Source organism: Chenopodium quinoa, unplaced genomic scaffold, assembly GCF_001683475.1.
Source record: "Chenopodium quinoa cultivar QQ74 unplaced genomic scaffold, ASM168347v1, whole genome shotgun sequence".
Taxonomy (NCBI): Eukaryota; Viridiplantae; Streptophyta; class Magnoliopsida; order Caryophyllales; family Amaranthaceae; genus Chenopodium; species Chenopodium quinoa.
In genome coordinates, this window is record NW_018742770.1 from 2276066 (window position 1) to 2292601 (window position 16536).

Sequence of the window (16536 nt, forward strand, 5' to 3'; positions counted from 1 at the left end):
TACCAGGCTCATAATTCATCATTACCGATTGTACAAAGCATGGTACAATTGGTTATATGGTGGAGATGACATTGTGGCAATTATATTTATGATTTTTATTATCTAAATTTAAGGTCGGTTCTATTCACCTTATTTGTACTTATTTTAGGTGTAATAAGTTTAAATAAATTCAGAATAATTCATTTCATGAAAAATAAGTTGTGATAATGGGTTACTCAAGTACAAATTACAACTAAAATAAGTTAAGTTCCAAAAAACGGTGAACAATCGAAAAATAAGGTCCATTAATTCAAGCTTTTGTTATAAACAAAGGTCATAGTCACAATCGGTCACTCTATTTCAAAAAAACTAATTATTATACATAGTATTTTTTTTAATCACTTGCGTAATCATACAAAATTAAACTAGACCAATAACGTTAAGGCTGTAATCTATTTAACTTGTTGTTTTTCACTTGTTTCTGATTAATTGCAACAATTTTTTATGTGATAATAACTCACTATTATTTTATTACGAAGTACTTATTTATCCAGGTCACTAACAATTAAATACACCCCACTACCTATTAGAGCTGACAAATGTGTTGTGTTGCATTTGAATCGAAGTTAAATGTGTCGAAAGACCTCAACACTAACTCGGTCCATTTAATAAACTTTTCATGTTGACCCTTTTAACTAATCGTGTCGAAATGACCTTAACACTAACTCGCTTTTTCATGTCATGTTTGTGTCGTATTGTCTTGTTATAAGTATAAACTAGTTTTTGGGCCCGGGCGATGCCACGGACTAGGGCTGTTCATCAGTTCAAAACTGGATCGACCTGGATTGGATCGAAGATTGAAAATTAGAATTTTAAAAATTGAAGACCGGACCGATTTGGACCGATTTAAGATATTTTTTTAATCTAAATTTTTAATAAAGTTATGGAAAACACGAAAAAAGTAAAGGAAAAACTATATTTTAACGTCTTCTTTTGTATGTTTAGTACAAAAAAGCTTATAAAACTAAGGGCCTGTTCTCATTGACTGAACTCAGTTGAACTGAATTGAAATGAAATATTTTATAAGAGAAGGAAATTAGGAGCTGAACTGAACTGAAATGAATATTTTATAAGAGAAGGAAATTAGGAGCTGAACTGAATTAAACTGAATTTCAACGTAAGAGAACAAGCCCTAAAGTTTTCTAAGCTTATTAACGATAATCTTAACCATTATTTAAGAGGTATATTTTTGTGTAAAAAAAAAAAAAGAGGTATATTTTTAATAAAAAAAAAGTCTGTTCCAAGACCAATTTTTATAGGGTTTTGGACTGGACTGAATCGAAGACCAGACTGATTATTTCGGTTCGGTCCAGGCCCGTGGTGATCCGATCCATTTTTTTTTGTCCGGTCTGATTTATGAACATCCCTACCCTGACTATTACATGAAATTAACTGATCATTAATATACATTGTCATTTATGATTTAATTTCTTTGAATGAATGTGTTTTTTTAAAAAAAAAATATTTAAACCATTTGATTTATACTTTTATATGTATGTATTTATAACATGTTTGATAATTAGCTTAGATGGCTACATAGTCAATTTTGTTGTAAGTGATTTGGGGTTTGAATCCTCTTATCTTGCGTATATACGTTTTATAAACGTCTTTTAATATATTATTCATTGTCGAGTTGACCCATGTTATTAAGCGGTCATAAATCTTTGACACTAACTCAATTTCGTGTTCAATTCGTGTCATGTCAGCTTATGCTCTATATTTTAAAATTCTTAATTTGATTCTTACTTTATAAATTTCCAAAAATTATCCTCGTACTATTCATTTAATGTTACAATTAATACAAAAGGACTACGGTGATTGCGAAAAGAGAGAACACGAGGCAATAATACAGTAGTGTAGGGGCACAATAGAAAATAGAGCATATAAATGTGGAGTTGCCACGTGTATTACACCTCAAATAACACGCGGCAAACTACCTTCCCAAAACACTGAAACAAGTGAAGCAAATTCGATACCTTTTTATTTGGGAAAAAATACATTGATAATTTGAGAGAACTTTGAGATTCATTTTGGTTGAAAATTATGGAAGAAACCAATTTAAGCAGAAGAAATAGTAGGATGGAAGAACAACATAAATTATGTTTCTCAAATATGAAAAATAGTTGCCTCACTTTTTGCGTTTCCGTCCAAGAATGTCTTGGCTATTGCAAAGCATTTGTTGTTGGCCAGGTACCTCTTTTCAATCTTACCTTTCTATATTTTTTTTACAATGAAGTACTTTGACGATATTTCGATCGTATTTTGTTCACCTTATTTTTACTTATTTATTGGAGAATTCTCGTTATTTATTGGAGAATTCTCGTAAGTTTAGTTTTCAAAAGAAGCAAGTTCCGCTCATCTTATTTTTACTTATTTTTTAAAAATATGTTCAAATAAATAAGTTATGATAGGTTAGTTTAGATTAGATAATTTCAGCAAAAAAAGAATGTTTAGATTGATTCAAATAAGCAATTTAGCGCTAATACGGGTTAATTAGGATTACACAAGTTTAATTTTCAACTAAATGAGGTCTAATAAGTTCAGTTAATTTAAGTTTGGATACGTTCTAATAAGTGAAAATTTGGGAATAATTAGTATACTTCACCTCAGTTTTTGGCTTCTAAGGTATCAATTAATCAATGTCCCTCCCTATACACATGATTACATGAGTAGTATTGACTTACGTCAAACATAAATTACTTGTGGTGTCTATAATTCAATTTTGACGAATTACCTAGTATTTAAAAACGCAAACAATAATTGGGTATGTCTCGTTATTGTAAGAAATTACCATATCTCCTTATTACCCCGGGTAATAGTGAAAGATACCCCGATGATGTATTGGTCAATGGTTAAGACTGAGAGTCTGTGTACAATTGTACATTAAGTCTCAAGTTCAAATCCCTCACCTCTATTTGTAATTTGTATTACCGTTGTGGGCCTTGTGGCTCATTGAGTAAAAATCAGATGAATAGGACATGAGCAGATGACTTGCATCGAAGATTAGGCTAGGAATCACTTGAATTGCATCCGTTATTCGTATTCCACACTCGTGATCATAATGACTAACAAAGGTGTGGTGTCTTCAACTCATTTTTGGTAAAATCGGTTTAAGTTAAACTTTTCTGCATTTGTACATTCTTTTGTTCAACTTACATTGAACTTATTTGGGCTGGAAGCCTGGAAGTACTGACTTTGTTTTATCAGTTGAATTGAGTTGGAACTTTCGAACATCATTTATCATATCGGGTAGTAACCCTAGACCCTAGTTGATCCCCGAGATTCCAATATCATGTCATATACCCTGAATTTATATCCCAAAAGTCCCAAAAATAGACTAATCAGTCCAGCCCTTGGTAATATTTTAGTCCGTACAATGTTCTCATGTTGCTCAATTCCTATGCTGTGTGTGTGCGTGTCTGCAGGGGAAAACATTGATGGCAAGAAATGAGAAGGAAGCAACAATAGCTGATTTGCAAACAGCTAAGATGCAAGTAAACGCGACAGATGCTGCAGAGAAGAAGAAAAGGGAGATTCATAATTCTAACTAAATTACTCGCAATCTTACTGCAGGTTAAAGGTATTGTGTTGCTAATTAATAGTTATTCCATATCATTTTGTATTGTTATTTGTTAATTGTGATATATAGTTGCGCTTCAAATGTAATGTGTTTCGAAAGGATACTGAAATACCTTGCTTGCATTATCAGATTTTTTACCACCATGTTCAACTTTTTTCACCTTATTGTTTACATAAGCTAAGACATACTCCGTAATGCATTCTGCATATGGTTTTGAGGGAAACAACTGAATTATTTTCCAAAAGTTACTTATAATTGTTATGAATAACTACAGAGTATAAAGCTAAATAAGCCCAACTTTTATCCAAATCTGTGTGATTTTGAGATACAACCTAACACTTCGAGAAATTAAGATATAAGTAGATAGGGCTAGCAAAAGTGAGATATAAGTAGATAACCAAAGAAATATATGGCAAAAATCACCTCATCTCTCTACACTGAAGAAAAATACATATACACATCAATGGTTAGTTGACTCATAAACTGAAGCGATACTAATTAGACGAAAAAATAAAAAAAAATGTCCTCTCCTAAAAGTAAATTGGTAGAAATAATTAAACAAGTAACAACAAAAAGGGTTAGAGAAATCAGCTCCCAAAATGCCGCCAAAAAAATGCCCCCTAATAGTATAAGGATTGACCACAGTATATCAGGATTCAGGAGATAAATTTCTGCAAGATGCATCATTGTTATTTTCATCGATTTGATCGAGGATTAAACCAATTTTTAGCATTGTTAATTAGTGGGTTAGGTTTTTTTTTTTTTTTTTTTTTTTTTTTTTTTTTTTTTTTTTAACCCCCATGTCTTCACTTGGGACTGGTTGGAGGGCCTTCAAGCCGAAGATAATCATACATAATCCCTTGGAAAGGACTTACTCCCTTTGATTGAGTCAAAAATAGAGTATTGCTGCCTTTGTTGAGTTCACTTCCTTTGACATCTACGTTGTAAAGCCAATAAAGTCCATGAATACCATGCCTTGCAATTGAGTTATCATTCCCTATTTTCCCGGTTGTAAAGATTGGAAGACTTGGTTTTGGCTTGTTGAATCGTATCTAGTAGACACGAATGACAAAAATCTAAATTAGCATGCATCTAAGTAGTATAATGTACACTGCACTTAAGCGAAAGTCATTAGCAGTTTTTTTTGACAATTTATTCAAAGTTAGAAATCAAACTATAGTCGAAAGTCATTTAGGGTACATTCTGTTCACCTAAACTTATTTGAACTTAACTGAGTAGATCTAATTAGACCCGACTAGCCTGATTTTCACCCTATGTTTACACAATTACACCTAATGAGCCCTGAAACTTATCTTTTAAGTGAACAGATTGCACCCTTATTTTTCTTTATTCCTATAAAAGGCTAAAAAAGAATGCATTTGTACCTGCAAGTCGGAATTGGTGGCAGAGGCTATAGCCAACCTGAGTTTGTAGGTTGCATCTAATGCAACATCGTCCAGATTGAATTTGACTGACCATGTGGTTCCATTATACCTTCCGCCTAACGGCCTGTAACTCCGTAGGAAACACAACCATTGAAGTTTGAGAAACATTGTACAAGAATTATTTTTAAAATGTGGCATAAAAAATGTCCAAAATGATCGAGTTCAAAGGGAGTAACCTTGTGACTTGAGCATAGAACCAATCCTTTGAGTAATCACTTGCATTAACATCATAGACTAAGTCGTCTTTTGGATATAATTCTGCATATCTTTCCCACAAACCATATTGCCTAAACCTGTTCATAATAATATGAAATTGGATTAAGTTGTAAACAATCCGCTAACCTTATTGCCTATATTTCTAGAAAATAATTGAAATATATATGAATCTTAGTTGTCTCCAAAATTAGAGTTAAAGAGAAGTGTGAATATACCTATCAGGGTGATTAACATAGAGTTTATTGACGTATTTTGGATTAGGATCAGGGATGAAGAATTCCCTAGCAAGACGGTCAGGAACACCAATTTCCCATAAGGTTGGTCCATCCCTTGGTGGCTCAAACACAACCTCACCCACGTCTACATTCTGTCCTGAATTACCAATTAGTAATAATTTAGCATTAATAGGCTTCTTATATCAAGTACTCAATCCAAAAATGCAAAGATAACGCATTTGGAGTTCCATTCATAAACCAAGACTATTTTAAAAAAACATAACTTTTGTAGGAAATTCATATGTAGTGTACGGTTTTGTTAATTCCAAACAAAGAACATTATATAAGTTTATTGTGTCACTAAGATGCAAACGAACAGATTGATCAAGACTTTCAAAATTGAAGATGATCAAAGAAAATTTACCTACTGTTATGTTGATAGGCACATTGTGTTTAAAGTCTCCAATAAAGCCATCAACCCAACCATGAAGGTTGTAGCAGCCAACTCGTACAAACGAAATTGTGAAATTCCCATGCTGATCTGTTCGTGTCCAGAATTGGTAAGTCTGTTGAAGCAGCACAAAAAGGTTTTACCACAATATATTTTCTAAGCAAATTGTTATCAAGAGGATATATTATATAGGTATATACTCCGTACTTTGTAATTGATTTGAGATCAAAATGAAAGTTTTCTGATCAGAAAACTTCAAGAGTGATTTCTAAATTGGTTTCAATATGTCTTAAGGACAACAATCTTAGTTACTCCGATTCTTATTTATTGGATTGTTTCCTACTTCTAGGGTAACCCACTCGTTATTTAGGGCATGAACCTCGTTATTTAAGGTTGTTGTAGATCAACATAGGTGAGATCGAGACACTTTTAAAAAAAATTGAGACAACAATGTTAGATGATATAGGTATGAATAGAGAGCATTAGACAACATCTTTTAAGTAGCGGATACTGTTTTGACTTAACCAACGAACCATATAAAGTTAAAATGTAGTGTTTTAAAGGTAACATGTTAATACAAAGATTAATATAAATGAGGTGCATAAAGCCCATATTAGTACCTTGCTATCCCTTTGCCAAGATCCTGCTTCTCCTGGTGGGCCTAGTCCAATAAATGCATTTCTTGCTGGCCCCTTTTCTTTGCTTAGATATCTGAAACATTCATTTTGGTTCAACTTATGTAGTGTATGTCACATTACAACACATTTTAGATTCACCATACTATATAGTATATGCTTTGTATAGGAGTGTAAAATAGAGATTTACCTGTCATGAACGAAAAATCGTCCAGTAACGTTAACTCGTTCATTGGCTTTAGGGAAATCTTCTGATGCTGGGAAGCTGTATGGCCATTGTTTGACTTCAGACAACATCTTCAGAAATGAGATGAATAGAAATGTTAATTATGTAATTCAAGATCAAGCTAACTGCAGGAAGTAATTTAATTTAAGTATATTTTTGAGAATTATATGGAATGAAAAATTAATTGTACCCTTTCTTTAGCATCATCCCAAAGCAAAGGAAGATCTTGTCCAGTGGTCACATTATTCATATACATAAACATAGGGCCATATATATGATTCCATGGTTCTCCTTCCGCAAATCTTGGTATTAGGTCTTCTCCCGAGTAGTGTGCACTTACAAACATCTGTTCATCATATTCAAATCATTATCAATATATTGTATACTATTTTAAAATGTTCGGAAAGTTGTGATATTTTCTAAATTGTACCTAGAAATTATAGTCTCATGTCCACATGTCTATCGTACACTAATGCTTATCCAAAAATAAATACATACACACCAATTCTAGATGTAATGCGCATTTGCGCACCATCTACGATCTTGAATACCCTAATCAACGATTTATTGGTACGGTGTACTTATTTTTAGGTTCACTTGTGTTTACTAGAGATGGGGAAATCAACGGGTGTTTTAGTTATATCGTGGTGAATCCTTAATTATGTGGAATTGAGACAATGTGACGGTTCATAGAGGAAACTTACAGCAAGAGTGGATGGGCCAACGTGAGAGGTGAGGAATTGTTTGTTGGGGCCGCCCGAACGGAACTCGTAGCTAGGAGTGATTTGCCAGAATCCAGTAGGCGGGTCTTTACTGATCCACCCATGTACTCGAATGTCTTGGCTTTCCATTGAATACTGGTACTTATCATCCACCTGTGCCATAAAACCCAAGCTTATTAAATCAATCTTAGGACTATTCAAAAAATTCAATCTCTCCGGTATCAGTTGTCACGGACTCCCAATGGCCAATACAACGTGTTTTATTTTTAAACTTTAGAATATGTCAATATGTCATCGGTACACAAATAACTTATGGGTATGTTTTATATACCAATCTCGTTAATTGACCAGATTCTAAATGTCGTATGCATTATATTTGGTAGCATTGTATGTTACCGAACATACCTCTCCTTTAAATTGTGGATCGGTAGGATTCTTCAAAATCACTGCTTCAGGATAAATAAGCTCTTCAGCTCTATCCTTCATACGATCCTCAGGTACAGGCATTTCTCTTTGCCTATTATCTGCTATCACCATGTACTTAAACCTGGCCAAAATCACCATATAACATGAAAATCGATTAATTATATATGAAGTATGTTGCATTCAATTTCCGAATTCATACACCATACTAAAAAATGCAAAGATAGCAACAATAAACTTACTGCTGTCTTTGAAGCTTGAAAGCAAGCCTAGCATTAGGCATACCGAAAGCAGGCCAAGCTGCCCTCTCAAAGATACCGTAGGCATAAATGCCCGATACTCCACGAAGCATCACATACCTATACCATTTGTTCATGTTACCGTCGTTAGTTTTTGTTGGAAATGGAGCAACAAATGAACACAATAACGGGAAGAAATCAATTGGTATTATTACATTTGAGAAATCTACTCTCATGCTATAGCTTGTGGCTTGTTTCATCAAAGGCTAAATCGTGTACAAAATGGATTTATGGTAACTTAATTGTGCAACTTCTCGGGCTAGCTATAGTTATTTTTCTACATTCTACGTGTAACTTTTTACTTTTCTTAAGAATCGTTCAAATTTCAGAATAAATGAGTGTGAGACAGGCTAATCTAAGACTCATTGTCACAATAACAACCCGAAAACTATAATGTTTAGTTTGAGCAAAGGAATGTAAATAATGTTTGTAGAATTCGAGATTTTATTTTAATAAGATACACAATCTAATGAAGGGGTTTAAGTGATTTAGAAAGTTTCTTTAAATTACAACCCCCCTTATAAAATACAACACAAATTTCTTGTAGTTTTTTTATTTTATTTTTTTTACAGTGAAAATTTTATAGATAAATGACAAATTACAACCTAATAGAGCTAAAACAAGTCAAATTTGTTGTAGTTAGAATCATACCTTTGATCTATTTCCATTGGAGCAAACTTTTTACCACCCGTAGCAGGATCATATGATATCTTAAACGATAATTCTAATTGCTCTTCTTTTTCAAGAATTACTCGAAAGTCAGTACCAACTATCCTGTTAATTGAAAAAAAAAATAATAATTATTTGTGCACAATTTTAATATATACTACAGTAGTAACAATAGTACTAAAATTGAATATGACCAAATGGTCCAAAATCCAAGTCGTTGAATTGTGTATATATATATATATACCGATATTCCCTTATTTTTTTCCATTTTTTTTACTCTGTATTTTTTATTATTCTTTTTTATAATGATAAGAAAAAAGAAAAAAAAGAGTGCTCGAAACCTGAGTGTGAGTGAGTGCCCCGTGTGGGTTTGTTAGTGTTGCGTAGTCGATTTCGAGTGCTTTTTCAGTCGTATTTTCAAATTCGATTCAAGTTCCATAGTGGGAGCAGAGGCAATTGTGTTTATTTCGATGGAGATGGCAAATAAACTCCTGGAAGATTGGGGAAAACTCAAACTAACTGATGAGGAGGATGTGGTGGTTGGAGGTGATGATACGGAGAACAAAGATGACGTTTCTGAAATCAAGATGTCCCTCTCTCTCGTTGGAAAACTACTGACGAACAAACCCTTCAATATGGAGGTGCTGAAGAAAACCCTTACATCGATTTGGAGTTTGAAAGACGGTGTTGCCGTGCGTATGGTGGAGTCTAATCTCTTCGTTCTCCAGTTCTTTTGTGTTTCTGATAAAGACAAGGTTCTTGATGGTTGCCCATGGACATTCAAGGACTAAATTTTACTGCTTAAAGACCTAAGGGGGGAGGAACAACCGTCGGAAGTTGTCTTTGATAGATCACCATTCTGGGTAAGACTAATTGATGTACCGTTTAATAAAAGAAATCGTAATGTGGCTGCTGAAATTGGTGATGCTATTGGTGTGGAAGGTGGCAGGGGTTTATGGATGGCCTGAAACGGCGAATAAACATCTTACATGGGAGCTAATGGAGAGCTTATGGGGGTGTGTGTGATGTACCTTTGGTGGTTTTTGGCGACTTTAATGAGATATTGAATAACAGTGAGAAGGATGGTGGGGTATGGAGAGGTGAAAGGCAGATGGAAGCATTTTGAAAGGCAGATGGAAGCTTTTAGAAATGCTATGAATAATTGTCTGTTGCATGACATGGGATATAGGGGATGTTGTTTTACATGGCAAAGAGGAACGGATGTTACAACTATTGTTAGAGAGAGGTTAGATCGCTTTCTTGCTAACGAGAGTTGGTCTAATTTATTTCCTAATGCTGCTGTCCTACATTTGGCCCGATACCGCTCTGATCATGCACCATTATTATTGAAATCTGACTATTTTCTGGAGAGTCAAAGAGGTAACCGCATATTCAAATTCGAGTCTTTATGGTTATCTAAAGAAGAATGTGGGACCGTAGTGGCTGATGCTTGGAGATCAAATGAGGCCGACTTGGTTCCGGAAAGAATTGAAACATGCGCAGCAGCTTTGTCTACGTGGGCTGCTTCCACGTTTGGGAATGTGAAGAAAAGGATTAGTGATGCTGACAAAGAGTTGAAACTATTACAATGCCAACAACCTAATGCATATGTTCTAGAAAGATGTAATGCTCTTAGTGTTGAGCTTGATGAGTTGCACATGCTTGAAGAGTCATATTGGCATAATCGAGCAAAGGCTAATGAACTTCGGGATGGAGACAAGAATACGAAGTATTTTCACCATAAAGCAAGCCAACGCAAAAAACAAAATTTTATTAAGGGTTTGCACGATGAGCAAGGTGTTTGGCAAACAAGCAAAGATGATGTACAACATATCGTCGTTGATTATTTCACAAATTTGTTCAAATCTGATAACCCGGTGGAATTTAATGAGGCGCTGACTGGGGTTGATAGTGTGGTGACGGAAGAAATGAACAACATCCTTGATCGTGAGCCAACCGCTGAGGTGAAGAATGCACTTTTTCAGATGCACCCCAACAAAGCTCCCGGAGTTGATGGTATGCATGCTTTATTTTTCCAGAAATTTTGGCATATTATTGGAACTGATATTGTGCACTTTGTGAAACAATGGTGGAGGGGAAATGTTGATATTGAAAAAATAAATAGGACTTGTGTTGTGTTAATCCCAAAATGCAACGATCCTAAATTTATGAGGGAGTTTAGGCCGATTAGTCTATGTAATGTACTCTACAAAATAATTTCGAAGACTTTGGCAAATAAACTAAAACCTTTACTTGACTCCATCATTTCTGTGAATCAAAGTGCTTTTGTGCCCGGGAGACTCATTTCTGATAATGCTTTAGTGGCTTTCGAGATTTTCCATGCTATGAAACGTAGGGGTGAAGGGAAATATGGTAATGTAGCTCTGAAGTTGGATATGTGTAAAGCTTATGATCTAGTGGAATGGACTTTCTTGGAGAGAGTTATGCTGAAAATGGGATTTAGTGTTGGCTGGATTCATAAAATTATGGGGTGTCTCTCAAGCATCTCCTTTTCGTTCAAGATTAACGAAAAGATTTTCGGCTCAGTAATCTCGACTAGGGGTCTTCGTCAGGGGATCCTATTTCTCCGTATCTGTTCTTATTGTGTGCTAATGTTTTCTCTACTCTTATTTCGGAGGCGGAAAGAAATAGTTTGATTCACGGGGCTAGAGTTTGTAGAGGGGCTCCTAGAGTTTCTCATCTCTTCTTTGCGGACGACGGTATTTTATTTGCTAGAGCAAATGTGCAAGAATGCTCTAAGATTGCTGATATTATCGGGATTTATGAGAGAGCATCCGGACAAAATGTTAATCTTAGCAAAACGGAAGTGACTTTTAGCAAATGTGTTGATGTCGCCCGAAGGGAAGATATTGTGGCAGCTTTGGGGGTTAGAGAAGTGGTCAAGCATGAGAAATATCTTGGTTTGCCAACGATCATTGGTAAGTCAAAGAAAATCATTTTTGCCGGACTCAAGGAAAGATTATGGAAGAAATTGAATGGTTGGAAAGAGAAATTGTTGTCACGTGCCGGGAAGGAGATTTTGATTAAGGCCGTGGCTCAAGCTATCCCGACTTATATGATGAGCGTGTTTAGAATTCCAGACGGTTTTATTGATAGCATTCATTCGCTCATTGCCAGATTTTGGTGGGGTTCCACAAATACATCTCGGAAGATGCACTGGCGTAATTGGGATTCTTTGTGTATGCCAAAGTCAATGGGGGGTTTAGGCTTTCGAGATCTCAAGTCTTTCAATCAAGCTCTTTTGGCAAAACAAGCATGGAGGTTGCATAATGATACAAAGTCCCTGCTACATTCTGTTTTAAAGGCGAGATATTATAAAAATGCTGATTTTCTGGATTCGAAAAAAGGGTATGATCCAAGTTATACGTGGAGTAGCATTTGGGGAGCCAAACCTTTGTTGGTTGAAGGTTTAAAATGGAGAGTTGGCAACGGGCTGAGTATACGGGTATGGGATGAGGCTTGGCTGCCAGGTGAAAGTGCTTCAATTGTTCTCACTATGAACCTAAATGCTGATCCTGACCTTCGTGTGGCTGACTTGATCGATTTTGCTAGCGGAAAGTGGAATGTGCCTCTGATTAGAAGTATATTTGTGGTGGATGAATGTGATTTAATTCTTGAATTACCTTTATCTGATTTTTGGCCTTCTGATCAGAAATTCTGGTGGCCTACGAAGAACGGATGCTATACTGTCAAATCGGGGTATCTACTTGCTAGACTTGGGAAACAGCGTGCATGGTCTCTGTCTCATGGTGTACACGAGGAGGAGCTCTGGAAAAAGGTATGGGGATTGGACGGTCCTCCTAAGCTGCAGCATTTTATATGGAGGGGGTGTAAGGGAAGCCTCGGTGTGAAGGAAAGGCTTTTCTATCGTCACATTGTGAATGATAGTACATGTCAGGGGTGTGGGGTGGCTGCTGAGACTGTTATTCATGCTCTTTTTGAATGTGCTGATGCTTCGATCATTTGGTCTTATAGCAATTTCTATGACCTGTTAATTGATGCCCCCAATTCTTCTTTTGCTGACCGCTTTATGTGGGTTGCTAATAGGCTAGACAAGAACGACCTTGGTCTATTCTGTGCTTTATGTTGGGCTGCTTGGTTTTGTAGAAATGAGAGGCTGCACAATGAACCTGTTAATGACCCTGTTATTGTGGCTACAAATTTTACAAAAATGTTGTTTGATTACAGGGTTTATGCGGGTAGGGTCTTCAAGCCTGTTGAGAATTTTGTGAGTAATGTGATGGCTGGGAATTGGAGTGTGCCTGCTGCTGGTGCAATCAAAATCAACTCTGATGCACATATGGCAGCAGGGAATAAAATTGGGATGGGTGTGGTGTTAAGGGATGAGGCAGGGAGTGTTGTGGCTGCTTCTGTTAAGTGGGTGAAGGCTCGATGGTCAGTGGAGCAAGCTGAAGTTGCAGCGGCAAGGATGGGTGTGCAGCTAGCAAGGGATTTGCAATATGATCGTGTTGAGCTCGAGTGTGATGCAGCAACTGTGGTGAACTACATTAACAGTGGGGAGAAGGGCTACTCTACTTTAATGCTTTTTTATGAAGATATTAAGAAGTTGAAAAAGTTCTTTGTTTCTTTTCAATGTAAACATGTTCGTAGATCGGGTAATACCCTAGCTCACTTAGTTGCTAGATTTGATGTCAATGAACCTTATCATGTATGGCTCGACAATTTTCCCCAAAGCTTCTTAACTTTGGCGGAAATTGATATGATTTAATAATATTGCCCGACTAACGGTTCTTTCAAAAAAAAAAAAAAAAAAAAAAAAACCCTCTTCACAAGGAGAATTCCTAATGCGACACATTGAAAGTAAACCCATAACGTAGATAGAATACACTACCTTTGGAAATTTCCTTTGGTTCCTTTTATACCGGGTGGAGCCCAAACAACATCCCAATACCTGAATAGAACATCAACATTTACTCGTATATTAGAGGTGGTGAAAAGTTAATACTCTGTAATATAATATTTTTTTTTCAAACCCCGTAATACAATATAATACTTCAAATTATTTATGTTAAACATTAAGTTTTGTGTAAGCAATGTTGAGAAGTGCCTAACTAGTGCCCAATAGTTAGTGACAGCCTAATTGTACTCGTGTATCTTTGTATTAAAAAAAAATAGTTAAAGTGACATAAGTATTGAACATTTATAAGTATACCCTCTATCATCTTCTGGATTAATTGTATCAAGAATGTTATCAACTCCGTTGTATCTAATGCCAGTGACAAATCCACCAGGTTTGGCTATTGTAGCTTGCAGAATTCCGTTATCCATAATAACCTAAAACAAAACACAACTTATTCTACTAAATAATTTGAACTAAAATATAGAAAAAGTGCTCGATTTTGGTCCCACTAACGGATTTATGGATAAAACGTTTATTGGTAGTGTCACATAGAGAAAAACTTCATATTAAGCACGTAGTTTTTTTAAACAAAATGTAGGTAGTTTTTCATAAGTTTCTCATTGAACTAAAACATGACTAACTTACGAATTTGTCTTGGACGGTGAGTTTGACCGGTGGGAATGATTTCGCCGGAGGAGTCGATGCAGGCTCATCTGCGGCTGGCTCTTCCGAAATTGGTCCTTCTGCAGTTGGCCCTTCTGCTGTTGGACTTCCATCATTTGGCATTGCTTTTGGTGTTTGTGATGGCGTTTGTGACTTTGGCTTCAATGGTGCTTCTGGTTTTTTGCTGCCCAAATGAACAATTATATACTACGTATATACAGATAAAACATACTTGATAAAACAATTCATCTTCTATGGTGACACATTTTTAATAAGCTCATTAAACTATATATCCATAATCCACTAATCCCATATCATTAACCTCGTATAAGGTCAATAGTAACTTTTTTGAGCACATCACACTATTAACTAATAGTTTAACACGTCTCATCATATAAAAATCTGTGAGGCAATTTATACCTCACACATTATTATTATTGGATATTAGTCCTCGACTCCTCCCTTAACATAGTACTACTATCAAACCATTCATTAGAGATATATAATTTTCCGAAAAAATTAATTAAAGCTACAATTCTTTTCACATTAGGTACAATAAACGATGTCACGTGTTGATACGTATATGACACACATTCTTATGCGTATCACAAACGCGTCACAAATTAAATTGCCTAGGCATATCCGCATATGTAGACCAAATGAATAAAAGGAATGAACATAAAGCAGTATGAAATACATAAGAAAAATTACCCATTGTTATACATTTTGGAGGTACAAGCAGCATTAACCGAAACACTGGATATATCATTGCATGAAATCATGAAGGGATAATGTTTGGTCTTAAAAGGACCAGAAAAAAACTTGAGATCTCCACTAAGGGATAATTTAAGCTTCATATCCTCTGGTTTCACATTCTGTTTTAGTTCAACCTCATTTTTGGTACTTACTTTCAACTTTGATACACCTTTAGACTTTTGTACAAAATTTTGGACGTGGGTTTCCCCTAAATGTGCTTGTACACCATCCCAACTCGTGTCCATCACCATATTCCCAAAATCAACGCCAACCAAAGGATTTTTGTTATCGGATTCAAAGAAAAAATCAAGATATGTTGATAATACTTTTTGTTGATCGGTTAACACGTTAGCAACACTAAATTTAGAAACTTGAACATTTTTTACTTGGAAATTTGGCACATGAGCCTTCTTGAAGGCAACAAACAAAACTATGGCATTAATACCTAAGGCGATTATGATGATAATAACTAAGGCAATGCAAAACCATTTTATGTAGGCGCCCTTTCGTTGCCTAGGCCTATTTGTAAGGAAGTCATACTTGCCATGGGCAGGCGGTCTTGGGAGCTCCGCAGAGGCTGAGTCCATTGGCGGGAGAGTGTTCGTAATCTATATTAGCCACTCTCCCTCGTCGTGATTTCTTTTTTTTCCTTTTAACTTTTGATTTTACGTTGATTGTTGGAGGAAGAGATGAACTACTATGCCTAAAGAAAGGAAGACAAAGGTCCTAAACCGAAGTTTGATGTTTGTCAAATGTATCTATTGGTGTCAAAAGGTGTTTGCCTAAATTTAGTGTTATTTCTTCATGGTTTAATCCAAGTTGTCATGGGTGGAGAAATGACGCAAGTAAAGTTGACGGTTGATATTATCTATCCTTTTATTGGGCTTCCAAAATTTCAGGAAAATTTAGTGATTCTACCATAAATTTTTGGCATAATTTTCTCCATGTTTTGAAGCCTAAGCAAATTATAGATTTTCCATTGCAAGGGTAAACATTTCTTTCCTTTCTTAGAATTATTACAAATAATACGTTCTAAATCAATCATTAGAAAGATGATTATTCCATTTCATAAAATGTTTTAACAAAATTTAACCAAGAGTTGTTAAAACACGAATGGATCAAAAATCGCTTCAATAATGAAATTTTGAGGAGATTTTATACGAATTAGCGTGGTTTCTGTATGTCTAAAAACCGTTGGCGACTTGGAACATGATGGTTTAAATGAACAACACTACCGCTGGGCAGGCCTGCTCAAACGGCATGTTTGAGACAATGAGACCCATAGACGATTACGCGGTGAACCAAACCATCCTAG

At 35.5% G+C, this 16536-nt stretch overlaps 1 protein-coding gene across 2 annotated transcripts; it reads right to left on the minus strand.

Moving 5' to 3' along the window:
- Positions 1-3611: 3611 nt before the first annotated feature.
- On the minus strand, positions 3612-16347 carry LOC110724662 (probable rhamnogalacturonate lyase B). 2 transcript variants are annotated; one of them, XM_021904095.1, is made up of 16 exons: positions 15177-16347; positions 14448-14649; positions 14115-14236; positions 13794-13853; positions 8903-9025; positions 8195-8311; positions 7935-8076; positions 7512-7682; positions 6998-7153; positions 6772-6878; positions 6567-6657; positions 5920-6061; positions 5496-5652; positions 5241-5357; positions 5005-5128; positions 3612-4671 (listed from the first exon to the last, which is right to left on the minus strand). In XM_021904095.1, exons 1-16 carry the CDS (start codon positions 15806-15808, stop codon positions 4426-4428), a joined length of 2709 nt encoding a protein of 902 aa, XP_021759787.1. In that variant the 5' UTR covers positions 15809-16347; the 3' UTR covers positions 3612-4425. The 2 variants fall into 2 exon arrangements, with proteins under 2 accessions (XP_021759787.1, XP_021759789.1); XM_021904097.1 differs by lacking the exons at positions 14448-14649; positions 15177-16347 and having other exon boundaries at positions 14088-14230.
- Between the last annotated feature and the right edge of the window lie 189 nt (positions 16348-16536).

Bases quoted from the DNA above. Each gene is read 5' to 3' on its own strand.
- LOC110724662 (XM_021904095.1), bottom strand. From the start codon at position 15,808: ATGGACTCAGCCTCTGCGGAGCTCCCAAGACCGCCTGCCCATGGCAAG. The intron at 9,026-13,793 runs GTAGTGTATTCT...TTCAATTAACAG, and splicing joins ACCAAAGGAAATTTCCAAAG to GATAGTTGGTACTGACTTTC. The intron at 8,077-8,194 runs GTAAGTTTATTG...GATTTTGGCCAG, and splicing joins TTCAAGCTTCAAAGACAGCA to GTTTAAGTACATGGTGATAG.